Source organism: Rhincodon typus, chromosome 1, assembly GCF_021869965.1.
Source record: "Rhincodon typus isolate 14 chromosome 1, sRhiTyp1.1, whole genome shotgun sequence".
Classification (NCBI taxonomy): domain Eukaryota; kingdom Metazoa; phylum Chordata; class Chondrichthyes; order Orectolobiformes; family Rhincodontidae; genus Rhincodon; species Rhincodon typus.
The window spans coordinates 96,895,352-96,911,504 of record NC_063332.1 but is presented as its reverse complement, the minus strand read 5'-3'; the positions used below and the strand labels follow the sequence as shown (position 1 = coordinate 96,911,504).

The 16,153-nt window shown below is 38.6% G+C and overlaps 1 protein-coding gene across 1 annotated transcript in view; it reads left to right on the top strand.

Moving 5' to 3' along the window:
• The window catches only part of slit2 (slit homolog 2 (Drosophila)), a 426,057-nt gene extending 412,114 nt beyond the window's left edge, over positions 1 to 13,943 (top strand). Inside the window, exons 34-37 of the mRNA XM_048602443.1 lie at positions 154 to 308; positions 1,118 to 1,406; positions 9,473 to 9,684; positions 12,174 to 13,943. Coding sequence (XP_048458400.1) covers positions 154 to 308; positions 1,118 to 1,406; positions 9,473 to 9,684; positions 12,174 to 12,415 — 898 coding nt within the window. The 3' untranslated portion in view covers positions 12,416 to 13,943. The remainder of the gene's footprint in view (positions 1 to 153; positions 309 to 1,117; positions 1,407 to 9,472; positions 9,685 to 12,173) is intronic.
• Positions 13,944 to 16,153: the final 2,210 nt, after the last annotated feature.

The following is a 16,153-nucleotide window of genomic DNA, read 5'->3' as shown; positions in this document are numbered from 1 at the left end:
TCAAGCTGAAAAAGATATATAAGATCTTTAGGAAAATATATATTTGATGCATATAAAGCTCTGTTGTTTCGTAGGCAGCGATTTAAGTAAACCTGTCTGATTTAAATGTTAAATATCCATTGTCCGGGTGACTCACTGCTCTTCTTTCTACAGTGTGGAAACAATCAACGATGGCAACTTTCACAGTCTGGAGCTGGTAGCAGCTGATCAAATGTTAAGTCTGGTGATAGATGGAGGAAATCCTAAAACTATTAACAATTTAGCCAGACAATCTACACTCAACATAGACTCCCCTCTCTACGTTGGAGGTATGGTAGAGTTCCAGTAAATTTCCAACATTTACAAGATGAGGAAATTCCTTTCAGTGACTCTTGTTTTCTGTAATCCTTCACAGTCCCAGCCAAAGAGCAAAACCTGGCAAGAAAATGCATCAGCAACATCCTATCAGCTATCAGGATATTTCATACCATTTACTTAAACTCCGAAATATGTTTAGAATAAAACATCTATTAAAATGTTGTAAATTGATGCTTATAGAGATGTGTTTAATTAATAAAACAGACTATTTTGCATAATAATTTTCTTGATAATTTTGCTCAAGGCAAATGCTGATGGATTAACAGATTTGCATGTGAAGTAACATTTATTGAAACAATTACACAAAAATAGCGCTGCATTACCTAGGGCACTGATTTAGTGATTACACTTGTCTCTTTTATAGATGTGTTTGCAGCTTAAATGATGATATTCCCAAGGGCTCTGCTCCAGAACACCTACACACTGTGCCTTTGAGTGGTGCAATTTAGGCTTCTGTCTGTGATTTTCTAATTTAAAATGCTTTTACCACAATGGATACTTGCTGACATGTTGACTAGAGAGTTAGATATTCAGGGTATTGCTGATGTGGATCTAAAGCAGAAAATATAAAAGAAGCATGGCTTAAAAGAGTGGGAATGGATGATTTTAGTTGAAAGTATTTAATCACATAAAAAAATGAACAATGAAAGATATTTTCATTTCACTTGGAACTTGTTCAATTGTTACTTTGTGATTTCACTAATGACTCAAAATTACATTTACCGCCCTGGATTATTTCAGTACTTTTGCTTCTTCGTAGGTATGCCCACCAAGACAAACTTCGCAGCTCTGCGCCAAGGACCAGGCCAGAATGGTACCAGTTTCCATGGCTGCATTCGCAATTTATATATTAACAATGAACTGCAGGACTTTAAGAAAGTTCCAATGCAGATTGGCATTCTGCCAGGCTGTGAACCCTGTCAGAAGAAGATGTGCCAGCATGGTACCTGCCACACCATTGGCCAGTCCAGCTTCACCTGTGAATGTGAAGGAGGTTGGACAGGAACCCTTTGTGACCAGCAAACAAATGATCCATGTCAGGGCAATAAGTAAGTAATTGTGCAGCTTATTGTTCAGCTCTTTTTATGGGCTAAATGCTCTTTGTACTTTCAAAGTTGGGAAGTACTTGAGAAGGCAATACTCTCCCACTTTGGCATTCCAGCGGAAACATCAAGTGATCCCAGGTCAGGAAAAGCCCACCAGTATATCTCCAATCCCAGATCAGCAGCTTTTATTGTACTTGAGTGACTGTTCTAAAACATTTGCAAAAAGAACAGGAGAGTGCTTCATCTCACATTTATTTTTTCTTTGAAAGCCCAGTTCAGAGAAATGTCAACTTACAAATGCCAGCTTGCCATCTAAATAACTGGAAAATGCCTTTTGGTTTGCACTGACCCAGTTTTGGCACTTTCTCACCTTCCCCTTCATTGAATTTGATGTTGAATGCACTGGAGATTTTACTGTGTCTATTTATGCATCACTAATGATATTAGCTGTAAAGGGTTTCACAGAATCTTGACCAAATTTCACGAGTGATTTCACCTCAGGAGACATTATGGGCTGTGTTCACTAAACTACATTAGGTGCAGGTCCACAAACATTTCCATTTAAAATTTTGATCCAGTGTTCAGATTCCTCCATGATCTCTCCCCTCCCCATCTCTATAATTTCCTGCAGCCCGATGACCCTCTGAAAATAGTGCACTCCTTTAATTCTGGCCTCTTGTGGATCATCCATCTATTAAATCCCACCATTTACAACCAAGCCTTGAGCTGTGAAAGCTTTAAACTCTGTAATTCGCACCCTAAAGCTCTCTGTTTCTTTTCCTTTAGACTGCTTCTTAATAGTATCTCTTTAACCAACCTGTCCTAATATGTCTTACTTTCACTCAATGTCATTTTTTATTTGAGTATGTCCCTGTGAACCTCTTGGGATGTTTGAATATGATAAAGAAAAGGATGTTAGTGTTCCTAAAATCATTTATATGCTATTTTCAGTACAGTTGTTAATATACTCACATTTTAGTGAATCTCTTTTAATCCCTCTAGGTAAATTACCAACTGATTAACATAATATAAGCTAGGTTGCATGTGTTCTTGTTAACTGCTAATAATAGTAAATAGAAACATTTAAACTCACATTTCATTAAACTTGTCTACGTGCCATTATTTATCTAGCATTTAAGTTGTTAATCTTGCATATGTTAAACATTTCCAAATGCTTATTGATAGAACTTCATACTTAGAGGTAATGTTTAACATACCTTGTGGCAAAAATAATGTAAAAATATTTTTCATTTGGTTTTGGGAGTGGAATATATTGAGTTTAAGTAGCAAGCAAACACGTACTTCCTTTCTTTTTTCCTGCAGCATGAACATATTCTGGACATTTTGTGATAGCTGCTAATATTTTAGGTTTAGATTCGTAAACTGTTTTATTTCTTTGTAATCACCCACCACAATCCTCCCATCTTTCAGCTTGGAGAGACTGGGGTTCCAGTCTTTGCAAGTGGCAGACTCACTGCATGATCTGCCAGCAAGATGTACACAGGAGGATGGAATCTCTGCCAGTCTGTGGCCTTTCCACTCCCAGCTGGAGAAAGCTGTTGCCATATGCTTCATTAAGTCTCTGAATTTAAGATTGATGATGGCTGACTTTAAATACCATTGGAGACAGAGATTTGAACTTGGACCCTTGAAATAAGAATCCAATGTTGTGTCTTTCGGCTAAGTAGAGACTTTTGAAGCACTTCCACATGGTTCTTGGATTACTTACAAAAAAATCATAATTTGTATTCCTTATTTATGTGCATAGGTAGAAAGATCCTCTGATGCTTTGAAAGTAGAAACAATAATAATATATGTACTGGATTATCTAGGTAATAACGAACAAGTAGGAGCTTATCATAGTAAAATACAGAGATTTTAAGGAGCTTGGAAAGCCAGGCTAAATAAGATCAATTAATCATCATTATAGTTCACGATTGCTACTGTGGAATTCCCTGCAAAGCTGAAATCTAATATTCAAACCTATTGTGAATTACTCTAAAGTCAATCATATTCTCAGAATGCAGCAATGGTATTGACTGCATTTATAAATGATCAGGAAATGTGCAATAAATATAGCTTTTCACAAAGTTTATTATTAAGGTAATTTGCTGTAGATTCACAGAAGCATTTCTCTAGTGTTTCCCAGCAGTCTGTTCATCAAGTATAGCAGATGCTAATTGTTCCTTTGAGGCATGTTGGAAACATAATCAAGTAATCCAAACAAATGATTTGTGCGATTAGTACACTCTTACAGGAGGAATTTGAATCACTTTAAACATTAAGTTTGGAATTGTCATGCCTTAGTTTTAATCTAGTTGCATGTGTGCCAATAATACTGGTAGAAAGTAGACAATATTTTAATTTTGAATTGAAATCATATTCAGTAAAATTATAGATGCCACATTACTTGTTCCCTAAAAGCCATATTGACCAAGTTTTGTTGCATTACCCAATCTTGAAGGATCTTTTTATTTTAGTAGGCCATTCGATCTGACCTTTCAAGACTGCTCCACCACTCATTATGTTCATGGTTGTTCATTCAACTCAATAGCCTGTTCTTGCTTTTCCCTCTTTGATCCTTTAGCCCGAAGTGCTATGTCCAGCTCCTTCAAATTGTACAATATTTTGGCCTTGGAAAGCTTTCTGTGGTTCTGAATTCTACAGGCTAGCTACTCTTTGGGTGAAATGTTTTCTCTTCACTCAGTCCTAAATGGTTTACCCTATACCCTGATTGTGACCACTGGTTTTTGACTCCCATGCCACTGGGAACTTTCTTCCTGCATCTACCGTTAGAATTTTATAAATTTCTATGCAACCTTCCAATTCTTCTAAACTCCAGCGAATAATCCAAACTGATTCAACCTCTCCTCGCACATCAGTCTCACCATCCCAGGAATCAGTCTGGTAAGCCTTCACTAGACTCCGTCTGTAGCAAGAATATTCTTCCAAAACTACACACAATGCTCCATTTGTGATCTCACCAAGGCCCTGTATAAATGCAGCAAGACATCCCTGCTCCTGTACTCAAATCTTCTGACAACATACCTCTTGCCTTCTTGTCTGCCTGCTGCACCCACATGCTTACCTTCAGATATTGATGTACCCGGACACGCAGATCTTGTTGCACATTCCAACATGGATAACCTCACGTTTATTTAAGTTGTACCGCATCTAACATGCATTTTTTCACTCACTCATCTTGTCCAGATCACATGGAATCATCTCTGCATCCTCCTCACAGCTCACCGTCCCACCCAGCATTGTGTCATCTGCAGATTTGGAGTTGTTACTTGTAGTTATCTAACCTAGATCATTAATATATACTATGAATAGCTGGGGTCCTAGCATTGATCTCTGTGGTAGCCTACTAGTCACTGCCTGTTATTCAGAAAAGGAGTCATTGCCTGCTACAATAAGTTTTCTATCCATCTTAATATACTATCCCCAATCCCACATGTTGTAATTTTATGCACTAAGTTACACTATAAGGGGAAGCAATGGCCTAGTGATATTGTCACTGGTCTGTTATTCCAGAGATCCAGGTAACGTTCTGGGTATCCGAGTTCAAATCTTAGCATGGCATTGAATTGAATTCAATGAAATATCTGGAATTAAGAGTCTAAATGATAACCATGAATCCATTGTTGATTGTTGGAAAATCCCATCTGGTTCACTGACGTCCTTTAGGGGAGGGCACTGTCATCCTTAACTGGACTGGCGTACGTGAGACTTTAGACCCACAGCAATGTGGTTGACTCTTAACTGCCCTCTGGGTATTTAGGGGTGGACAATAAATACTGGCCAAGCTAGTGACATCATCATCCTGTGAATTAATAAAAAAAAGTTACACACTAATCTCTTATGTGGGACTTTGCCAAAAACCTTCTGAAAGTCCAAATAAACCACATCCACTCTACGAGTTACATCCTGAAAGAATTCCACCAGATTTGTCAAGCAAGAATTCTCTTTTCTAAATCCATGCTGACTCTTTCTGATCCTGCTACCATTTTCCAAGTGCTCAGCTATTAAATCTTTCACAATGGACTGTAAAATTTTCAGAGTGACTTGTCTGTCATTCCTGGTTTTCTCTCTACTTTCTTTTATCAATAGAGGGGGTGCGTTATCTACCCTCCAATCTGTAGGAACTGTTCCAGAGTCTGTAGAATCTTGGAAGATGACTACCAATGATCCACTATTTGTATGGTTACTTCCTTAAGTACTGGGATGTAGATTATCAGGCCCTGGGATTTATCTGCCTTCAATCCCATCAATTTTCCCATCACCATTTCCCTACCAATACTGATTTCCTTCAGTTCCTCCCTCACAATAAGCCCTGCAGTCCTTTACATTTCTGGCATGTTATTTGCATCCTCCTGATATTTTTCTCCTACACAGAACAAAAGTGTGTATTTAGTTGGTCAGCCATTTCTTCATTCGTTATTAAATTATACTTATATCATTATAATTCTCTTATTTCTGACTGTATGGGACCTCTATTTGGCTTCACCATTTTTTCTCTTCACATACCTATATAAACTTTTACAGTCAGTTTTTATGTTCCCCACAAACCAATTGTTATGCTCTATTTTTCTTTACCTTGATGAATTCATGTGTCCCCCTTTGCTGAATTCCATACTGCTCTGACTCCTCAGGTCTCTTGTTTGTGCTGGCCAATTTTTATACTTTTTCCTTGGATCCGATGCTATCCCTAACTTTCCTTGTAAGCCATCATTTGGCCACCCTTCCTTTTCCTTTCCGTGCCAGACAGGAATGATCAATTATTGTAGTTCACCCATGTGCTCTTTGAATGTTTAACATTGCCTTTCTACTGTATCCCTTTAAATTATGAGGTGGAGGTGCCAGTGTTGGACTGGGGTGGACAAGGTCAAAAATCACATGACACCAGGTTATAGTCCAACAGGTTTATTTGAAGACACAAGCTTTCGGAGTCTCGCTCCTTCTTCGGGTCTCACTAACACCTGAAGAAGGTGCGAGACTCCGAAAGCTTGCATCTTCAAATAAACCTGTTGGACTATAACCTGGTGTCGTGTGATTTTTGACCTTACCCCTTTAATTAACACCCCTCAATCTGTCATAGCAAACTTGTACCTCATGGCAGTATAATTTTCTCTTTTGGATTCAGGACTCTAGACACAAAATCTGTGACATGACTGTCCATCTTGATGAAGAATTCTATCATATTATATTAGCTCATCTTCAAGGGGCCTGGCAAAGCTAGATTGCCAATTATTCGTATCTCATTACACAATACACAATCTAGGATGGCCTTTTCTCCATTTGTTTCCTCAATGTATTGACTAGAAAACCATCCCATTTACACTCCAAGGATTCCTTTGCCACAGTATTGTTACTAATTTGATTTGCCCAATCTACATGCACATTAAAATCACCCAAAGTCATAGATGGTCCTTTATTGCATGCATCTCTAGTTTCCCATTTAATGTTATTTCCAAAATCATCCCTACAGTTTGTGGGTCTATATACAGCCACCACTAATATTTTTTGTCTGTCCTTCCTGAAGTCTGGACAGTCCTGGATATTCATTTCTCATCCCGGTAACCCTGCAGTCATATCTTTCTCTAATCTCAATTATATGTTACTTATTTTCATCTATTTGCACAATTAATTCATCAACTTTATTGTGAATGCTCAGTGCATTAAGCATAAAGCCTTAAGGCTTGTCTTTTTTAACATCACTCATCCCATTCCCACTATTTTTCACTGTGGACCTGTTTGATTCTGGCCCTTGATTTCTCTGGCTATCGCTTCTCTAATTCCTCTTTCTACTTTTTGCTTTTGACCTTGATTCCCCCTTTCCTAATTCCAGACATAGCTTCCCATTTCTCTGCCATTTTAGTTTCAGCCTCCCTGACCAGGCTAGCAAATACTAGCCCTATGACGTAGATCGCAGTCTTTCCCAGATGTAACCATCTGGTTTGTATTGATGCCACCTCCCCCAGAGCCAGTCCTAATGCTCCAGAAATCTGAAACCCTTCCACTTGCACCATCTGTCTAGCCACATCTTCTTCTGATAATCCTGCTATTTCTACTCTGGCTAGCATGTGGCACTGGTAGTAATCCTGAAACCTCTACCTTTGAGGTTCTACTTTTCAACTTACTTCCTAAGTCCTAAATATTCTGCTTTTAGGACCATTTCCCTTTCTTTTACCAAAGTTGTTTGGACTGATATGTATCGCAACCATTAGCTCTAGAGTGTCTTGTGGCTGCTCCAAGACAATATTAACCCTAGCATCGGGAATGCAAGATACCATCAAGAAGTTGTGTTTGCAGCCACAGAACCACCTGCCTATTCCTCTTACAATTGAGTCTGCTTTAACTATTGCATTCCCACATTTTTACTCTTTCCCTGTGGAGAAGAGCCAACTGTGCTCAAGAAATTAGGTTGTTGATGTTTTCCCTGAGAGGCCATTCCCTTTAACAGCATCGAGAAGGGTATATCTGTCTTGCAGGGGAATAGCCACAGGAGACTCCTAATGGCCTGCCTTGTCGTCTTGCTTTGCCTGGTAGTTACCCATTCCCTTCCTGCTGATGAAGTCCTGGCCTGCAGTGTGACCACCTTTCTGTCCATGCTAGCCACAATAATCTCCACCTTGCAGATGCTCCACGGTGTTGCCAGCTGCATCTCCAGCTCCAAAATTGGTTTCTTGCACAAAAAGCTGTCCCTGGGCACTCCCACAAAGAGCAGGAAGAGCACTCTACAGCTTTCAGCTCTTCTGCCATGACTTGGCCTTTAAACTAAACCTTTTGGAAGATGCTTAATATCAAACAATATCAATTATTCTAAGCCTTTTATTCCCTTTCTGCATCAAATTCCGACTGTGTTCAAATCCCCAGAAACACACGTCTGGCTGTGTCTTACTCAAGATATGTTGTCCCCAACTACTGCAAAACTTATATATCTAAAAATGACAATTAAATAGGCACTTTTCATCCTTAAATGGCTATCTGTATGAAATAAGCAAGTTATATTGCAGAGAAAAACACTTCATTTTAGTTTGAACTCAATAGTAGCCATACAAACAGTACAATTGTGATATTTAGATTTTGGAGGCTTTCATCTGGAATGGAGCTAACTCTGTTTGAATAATGTAGTTGATTTTGGCCGGAAAGATTTGTGTGGGTGCTATTAATTAAGCACTCATTATTTGAATGCAATGTTGTTAACAATGACATTTTTCAGTTGAAAAATAATTATTATGCATTCATAACAACTGTTGTTAATGAATAGAGAGCTTAAGTGCAATTTTACAGCATCCAGGACTTAATAATGAGAATTTTACAAATATTTCATTGGGAAAAGTATCCTTACTGTTAAAGTTCTACTCACCAGTAGTGTTCTGTGATTAAATGTGGCCTTTGCTGTTGTTGTATCAGTCACTATCAACATGTATGCAGAAGGCAGCTTCTGATTTATGTGGAAAAGTATCTCACCTGGAAGTTTAATTTTCTATTACAGTGTACTTCTTTATTTTGTAAAATTGCTCTCTGCATAATTCAAATTGAATAATGACAGTGATAAAACAGGACATGAGGCATTAAGATTTGCATTTTCAAGGAAATTAAAGCCCCAGGACTTTCAAAAAATAGCCTAAGCATCATTGAGAACTTAGTATTGCAGGATTGCGGTAAGGATTTATGTGATACTGCTGTGTCCCAGCACATTACCTCCACTCTAGACCATTCCACACAGGTGAACAGGTAAAAAGAAATGTAGCTGAGAAGAAAAACAGCAGCCTGAATTTGTTGATTCCCACCATGAGGATCTTCAGTTCAACTCTTACAACTGCCAGTTAGTCAAATTTATCTGCTTAAGTTATGTCACTTCATAATCCACCAAGGAATGGCCCATTGTATGGAAGTGAAACTTTCTATCAGGCCAATTGATTTTGCTTGTCTACTCTTTGAGTAACAGAAAGTTGCAATCTGAAGAATTGGCAGAAAGAGAGAAAGTATAATAGCAACTGTAAGATAAAAGCACTGATTTCATTTGTTAATTATTTAATTTTATTTTAATCTTTTTTCAGGTGTGTACATGGTATTTGTGTGCCCATCAATGCCTTCTCATACAGTTGTAAGTGCCAGATGGGTTTCAAAAGTGTATTGTGTGATGAGGAAGAGGAGCTCTTTAACCCCTGTCAGAACATCAGGTGTAAACATGGAAAATGTAGGCTTTCAGCTGTTAGCAGACCTTACTGTGAATGTAATAGTGGATACACTGGAGAGAACTGTGACAAAGGTATGGGCAGTTCATTTTAAGTAAGTTTTTGAATATGGCTTTGATAATTTTTATTCAACATAGTTTATTTTCTGAAATGTCGTGAGTTTAATCCACAGTTAATTTTGGAGTGCATCATTTGCTTGCTTTATGTCTGTGCTGCTAAGATTGCAAAGGAAACCAGTGCAGAAATTAATTATTTTCTTTGCTTTTGTACTTTTGAGCCTTATTTCTTTCCTCTGTCTAGAAAAATGCCTACATTGTATGTTATGCATAATGAAGCAATTTGTGGAACATCAATACAGAATTATATACTTCAAAAATGATGACAAGCCTATGACATAAATTTTTCTCATCATTCACTGTATCCCACACCCCACAAGCTGAAGTCTGTTGGTTCTTTCAGAAGTAGCTGTTCTTTTCTGTGTGGGAAAGAATGTCTATGAAGTATGTTTTCTTCCCTCCTTTTTGAATAAACACAGATCTTTCTGTATACCTCTAGCTGAATTGTGCTGAATGCTGACAATGGCATGATTGTATCCTAGATTACACTTTCAGCTACTAATGCTTGTGTTTTCATATGCCTCAGTTTAATTCATTTTCGTATAATGAGCTTTCATTAAATGAATTAAAAATCCTTCAATTAAATAGGTTTAATTTATCAGCTTTAACCTCACTGCTGTTTATCTCACTTTAACATTTCTATATCTTCCTGGAATGAGCAGCCAAATCCAATGATTCCGCACTTAACCCTAGTACAAACTCTACCTCTGAGCTCTCAGCTTCAACTGACCAATCACAGCACCTCTTGCAGGTGAGACAAATGGGGAAAAATGGTGAATAATTTCTTTTTCTCTCTTCCTGCTAGTTATTCTTTCTAAAAACCTCATTCTTTCTTCTTCACTTGTTTGAATCCAATAAAAATCTATTCTTCTCCATGATCCTGACTCAAAACTTCTCCCAGTTCTTTTAGCTTGTGCAGTGTGATTTTCTTACTGTTGTTTTGAGTGTCAAAGCATGCAGTCAGTAACAGTTTATTTCCATGTCTTGCTGGTTCATGTTTCTGCACTAGATAACTGAAGACACAGTCAATATATAAATAAGGTTGGTACAAAAATCAATTCTTTTGTACCCATAAAAATTTATGTAAAAATTGAAGTGCTAAGGGAGCTTGCGCTCATCATTCTTGACATAAATATGAAGCTGCAGATTTTCTTTGTCATAAAGCACTGTGTTTTCAGTCTCTGGTTATGATGGTATTTACTGCTGTTTTAGTACATGCAAAATATGTTTGATAGAAATGCAATGCTATGTACCAAAATGCAAATATAAATATTAAGAGCATTCTGCAAGAGGCAACAATATTACTGGGTTTTATTCCACAAATGAAGAAGAAATTAAGTATCAAAGTTATGAAACTTTTCCTCATAAGTGGGAGAAACTAGGTATGAATTCATTTTCAGTGACTGACGTATTTCTACAAGTGTGAAGATACCTTTGTTTACAGGTTAATTGTAGTTTTAAAGAATTGTTTCAAGTATGATTGCAAATTAGTGCTCCCTAACATATAACTGGCCATAAATAGAAAGCATCCTGAACCTAGAGAAATCCTGAACCTTCTGGAAATGTCAGTAAAACTGATCATCCACTCCGCACTTCTCGTTAAGGATGGTTGCAAATGCTTTGTCTTTTGCACTGATAGTCCGGGCTGCCCCTTTGTTGAGAACAGAAAAATTTAAGGAACCTCCTCCTCCAGTTAGTTGTTTGTGTGTGTAGTGTAATTTATGACAAGATGTGGCAAGGCCACAGAATATTAATCTGGTTCCTGTGTTGTGAGATCTCATAGCTATCTCTGCAGTATGTTGCTTCTTCTGTTTAACATGTCTGTGGTACTATGTTACATTTTCATCCAGGCTGACACCAAGCCTGGTGCTGCCCCTGAGGAACTCTCTTCTACTCTTTGAACAAGGGTTGATCCCTTGGCTTGATAATCGTAGGAGTGTGAAAGATATGCCGGAGAATAAGATTACAAATTGTGATTTAGTACAACTCTTTGCACCGGTGGCCCACAGTCCATCACAGAGACCTAATTTGGAGTGTTTAAATCAATTCTGAACCAATCTCATTTGGTACACTGGTAGAGCCACTCAACAGGATGGATAGTATCCTCAGTGTGAAGAGGAGACTCCATCTTCTCATGAACTGTACACAGGTCACTCCTGCCAATACTATCATGGGCGGATACATATGTTGCCAAGTAGATTGATCAAGTAGGTTTCTCCACCTTTCTGGTTCCCTCAGCACCGAAACTGGCGCTCTAGGTAAGGAGACAGGTTTCCTTCCTTAAAGGTCATCAGTGAACCTGATGGATTTTTACAACAATCTTGTAGCTTCATGGTCACTAGTTTTTAATTCCGGATGCACTGCCCAAGAAGCTAAACATCCTACGAGGATGGTGTCATTTGCTAGAAGCAAACCAGAAGTAATGATTCTTTTATTCTCACTTACAGAAATTTCCTGTAGAGGGGAACGAATCCGAGATTACTACCAGAAGCAGCAAGGCTATGCCGCTTGCCAAACAACCAAAAAGGTCTCGCGGTTAGAGTGTAGAGGTGGATGTGACAACGGACAGTGCTGTGGTCCTCTGAGGAGCAAGCGACGGAAATACAGTTTTGAATGCACTGACGGCTCTTCATTTGTGGAGGAGGTGGAAAAAGTCGTGAAATGCGGCTGCTTGCAATGTTCTTTGTAGAAGTTTCAAATGCTTGCCCTTTTTCAAAACAATGTGCACCTGGTGACTGTGTGGGACGTATTTTTGCTTCCGTGGTGGAGATATTTGAATTATATTGTAAAATACAGAACAGACGTATTTTTATTATCAGAAAATGACTATTTTCTTCATTTACAAAAATATTTCAAGTCTTTTTGACTGAAAGTTATTGCAACACGTATAAAATGTTTGTCAGAAGCCAAACCATTTTGGACTGGATTTTGACTTTTCCTGACTTGGCAAAAAGAACTTTTCAATATTTTGACATCCAATGGACAGCAAAAGTGAAGTCCAAAGGAGGAGAATGCCACTGAAAGTGAGTGATGTCCATTTAAAGAAAACAACAAGCTGCAAGTCACATCAGTTCATCTTTGATACAGAGACACAGATGTAACTGTGCTGTAAGGTCATGAATCAAGAATGTGTACCGATGAAGAAGCCAGAACTTCTGCTGTCATTTCACATCTTGAATATGTGGACAGTTATCTTTTTTTCCCCAGTATAATGTGTACATTAGCATATTTGAGCTTACAAAGTGTTTTAGCAAGCTTTGTTTCCAGTATTAATTCTTTGTAATATAATTATAAATGGGGACTATACAACCAATAGAGAATTGATGTATGGATTACTTAGTTGGATAAAGTTTTGTGGTTTTCTTTTGAAATGAGTTTTACGCAGTATTCAAGATATCATTACGAAGTATTTATTGTATCAAAAAACTTGTACCTAACTTTGCTAGATCTTCTCTTTCACTCCATTTTTGAATCTTTAATATATATTAATTTATATTTCGTCCTCATATTTTTGTATGTTAAAAACATTAAAAAAAGATTGCAGTTTTTTATTTTTATTTTTTGGGGGGAGATAGACTAACTAACAATCTAGCATGTCCTCTCGGGGTGAATTGTCTTGTTATCTTTTTGATCAGTTGTGTCTCCTGTATTTTTGACCAATGACATTGCTTTGGTTTACAAAGCCTGGGAAATAACCTCAGCCTAATGGTGTCAGATGTAACAAGCCAGTGTATATTTTGTGAATTCTGCTGAATTTGAACCTACCTTGACAAACTAGATTTTTTTTGTTATAGAAGTGATTTTTTTTCAATCTCCTCCCCTTTATCCCTCTCCCCTGAAATTTAGTAAAGGTAAATTAAAACATGCTGTTTTCTGGCAGATGAACAAGTTTTTACATATCAGGATATTGTTTGGAGTTCCTCAGTTTCCTGACTGACTGTAAATTCAGAATTGTCTCCTTTTCTTGACTATTGAAATTACATGTCAGCCGTTTGTTCTCCTACAGTAACTTGTTGCTGCTAAACTACAGATTTAGAGTTGATTAAATTTAAGTAGGTGGGCTGTGCTCTTTACAAATTAAAGATTGGGAATGCCTGTGTAAATACAATTTGGTTTCCTTTGTTTTTTTTTCTGCATCTAGTTAGCTGTACATGTTGACTGATATCAGTGATGCTACTGATGTTTGTAAATTAAATAAGATATTAACTTCAGTCAGATTTACTCTTGCATTTATTGACTGGTTATATAATACCTTGTTTGTTGGTAGAAAGTAAAGGATAAACCTACTTTTAGCCTCATTCCATCCTTGCTTTTAACAGCTTGAAGAAAAAAAAATATAATGCACTAACGTCTGAGTCTCTAATCGCCGTTTCAGACTGCGCAAATTTTAATTATTCTGGATGGCTACCTGAAACTGGAGTCCGCATTAAATTATTTGAAGGTACTACACCAGTCTTCAGCCCCGTAACAACAATTTGAACTGTTGTCACAATGAATACAGCCCACCCAGGAACTTTTGGGACCAACAATAACATAATAAGCTGCGCCAGTATTATTTAGAGGGATCTTTGTTCCAGCCAGATAAGCTTCGAGCTAGATTTTGCAGGTTGCTCCTGGAATTATAGGCCTCATATTTAATTTTGTTGGCTCATGGAGCTCTCTGGATGTGGGTTTAGGGAGTGACATTTTAGGAGGCACAAGTCTTAACTCTGTGCAGGGGCTCCACATAACCTGTGTGCTGTGTGGTCTACTGGTGAGAATGTGGGAGAGGTCTGCAGCATTGACAGAAGAGGGTGAAAGAGAGGAGGGTACGGGAGGTATATGTCACATAGATCATAGAATCCCTACAGAGTTGAAACAGGCCCTTCGGCCCAACAAGTCCACACCGACTCTCAGTGTGAGTCTTACAGTTAAACATCCTAACGCCATTTAAGAAAAGCATTAATCCTGGCAGCACTGCTTCACTAGAGAGACTTTGACTTAGCTAAGGCACCTTTGCAGCAACAACTGCAGAACACCATGAAGGTATAGCATTCTTGGTAGTGGCTATAAAGGTAACTGCAGCTCTCAATGACCGCACCACAGAACCATTCCACACTGCAGCAAGTGGCATCAGCAATTATGTATCCATTTCCAGTTGAATGTTGCATCACATGCCCCCATCGCTAAATGGCACAAATTAATCAAGATCCCCATGGCAGCAGTAAAACAAGGAAAAAGCTTTGATTAAAGGCTGTCAACAAATTCACCACATAATCGATTGTATCCATGTAGCTTTTGTATGCTCCATCCAAAGAACCCGACATTTTTCACAACAAACGTACAAATACTGACAGTGCATCAGGCAGAACTGTGCTCAGTTTCCCTGGCAATAGTCATGATGCACCAATCCTTATCTATTGTATGGTGTGTATTTTACCCAGATTACCAGGTGTCAGACTGTCTGTTTGAGGGTAAGACAAATCCCTGAATGCATGTGTCATGATGTGGAGGTGCTTGTGTTGAACAGTGGGGGACAAAGTCAGAAGTCGCACGGCACCAGATTATAGTCCAACAGGTTTATTTGAAATCAAACCAGCTTTCGGAGCACAGCCCCTTCGTCAGGTGCAGTGAGAGAGGAGCACATACAGACACAGGGTTTTATAAGCAAAGAGATCGAGGGCTGAGAGATCAAAAGATCATACAACTGGTGTGAGTGGAATGTCAGATAATAAGTCTCTGCAAGTGACCAAGAGTGTTAGACGGTGAGTAAAGCGTTTATAAAGTCAGTGTCAGCGCTGTGCTGTCATGACAATCACGCAGAGCCGTAGGAATATACGAAAGGTGACATCTCAGGTCAGATACTGAATTGTAAGTGTGAGGCCTTGTTCAGAATCTGTCTCAGATTTTAACCCGGAATCAGGCCGGTTTTATTCCGAAAGCAGGAATTTATAAGATGTCACACTGACTGACTGTGACACAGGATCTGCTCAGATGAGGAGGAATTTTCGGACACTTGAAGATTTTGAAAGATGCCCTCATAAGAACAGGATACAATGCTCAACTCATCGATCCCAGCTCCAACGTGCCACAGTGAAAAACTGCAACAATTTCTTTAGAAGACAGACACTGGATACAATCGATAGAGTACCCTTCATCTTCCAGTACTTCCCCAGAACGGAGAAACTATGCCATGTTCTTTGCAGCCTTCAACATGTCATTGATGATGTTGAGCACCTCACCAAGATCTTCCCCACATCTTCATTTCTCGCTTTCAAACAGCTGCCAAACCTTAAACAGACCATCATTCACAACAAGAGATAGTAGGAACTGCAGATGCTGGAGAATCCGAGACAACAAGGTGCAGGGCTGGATGAACACAGCAGGCCAAGCAGCATCATAGGAGCAGAGAGGCTGACGTTTCGGGCCTAGACCCTTCCCGAAACGT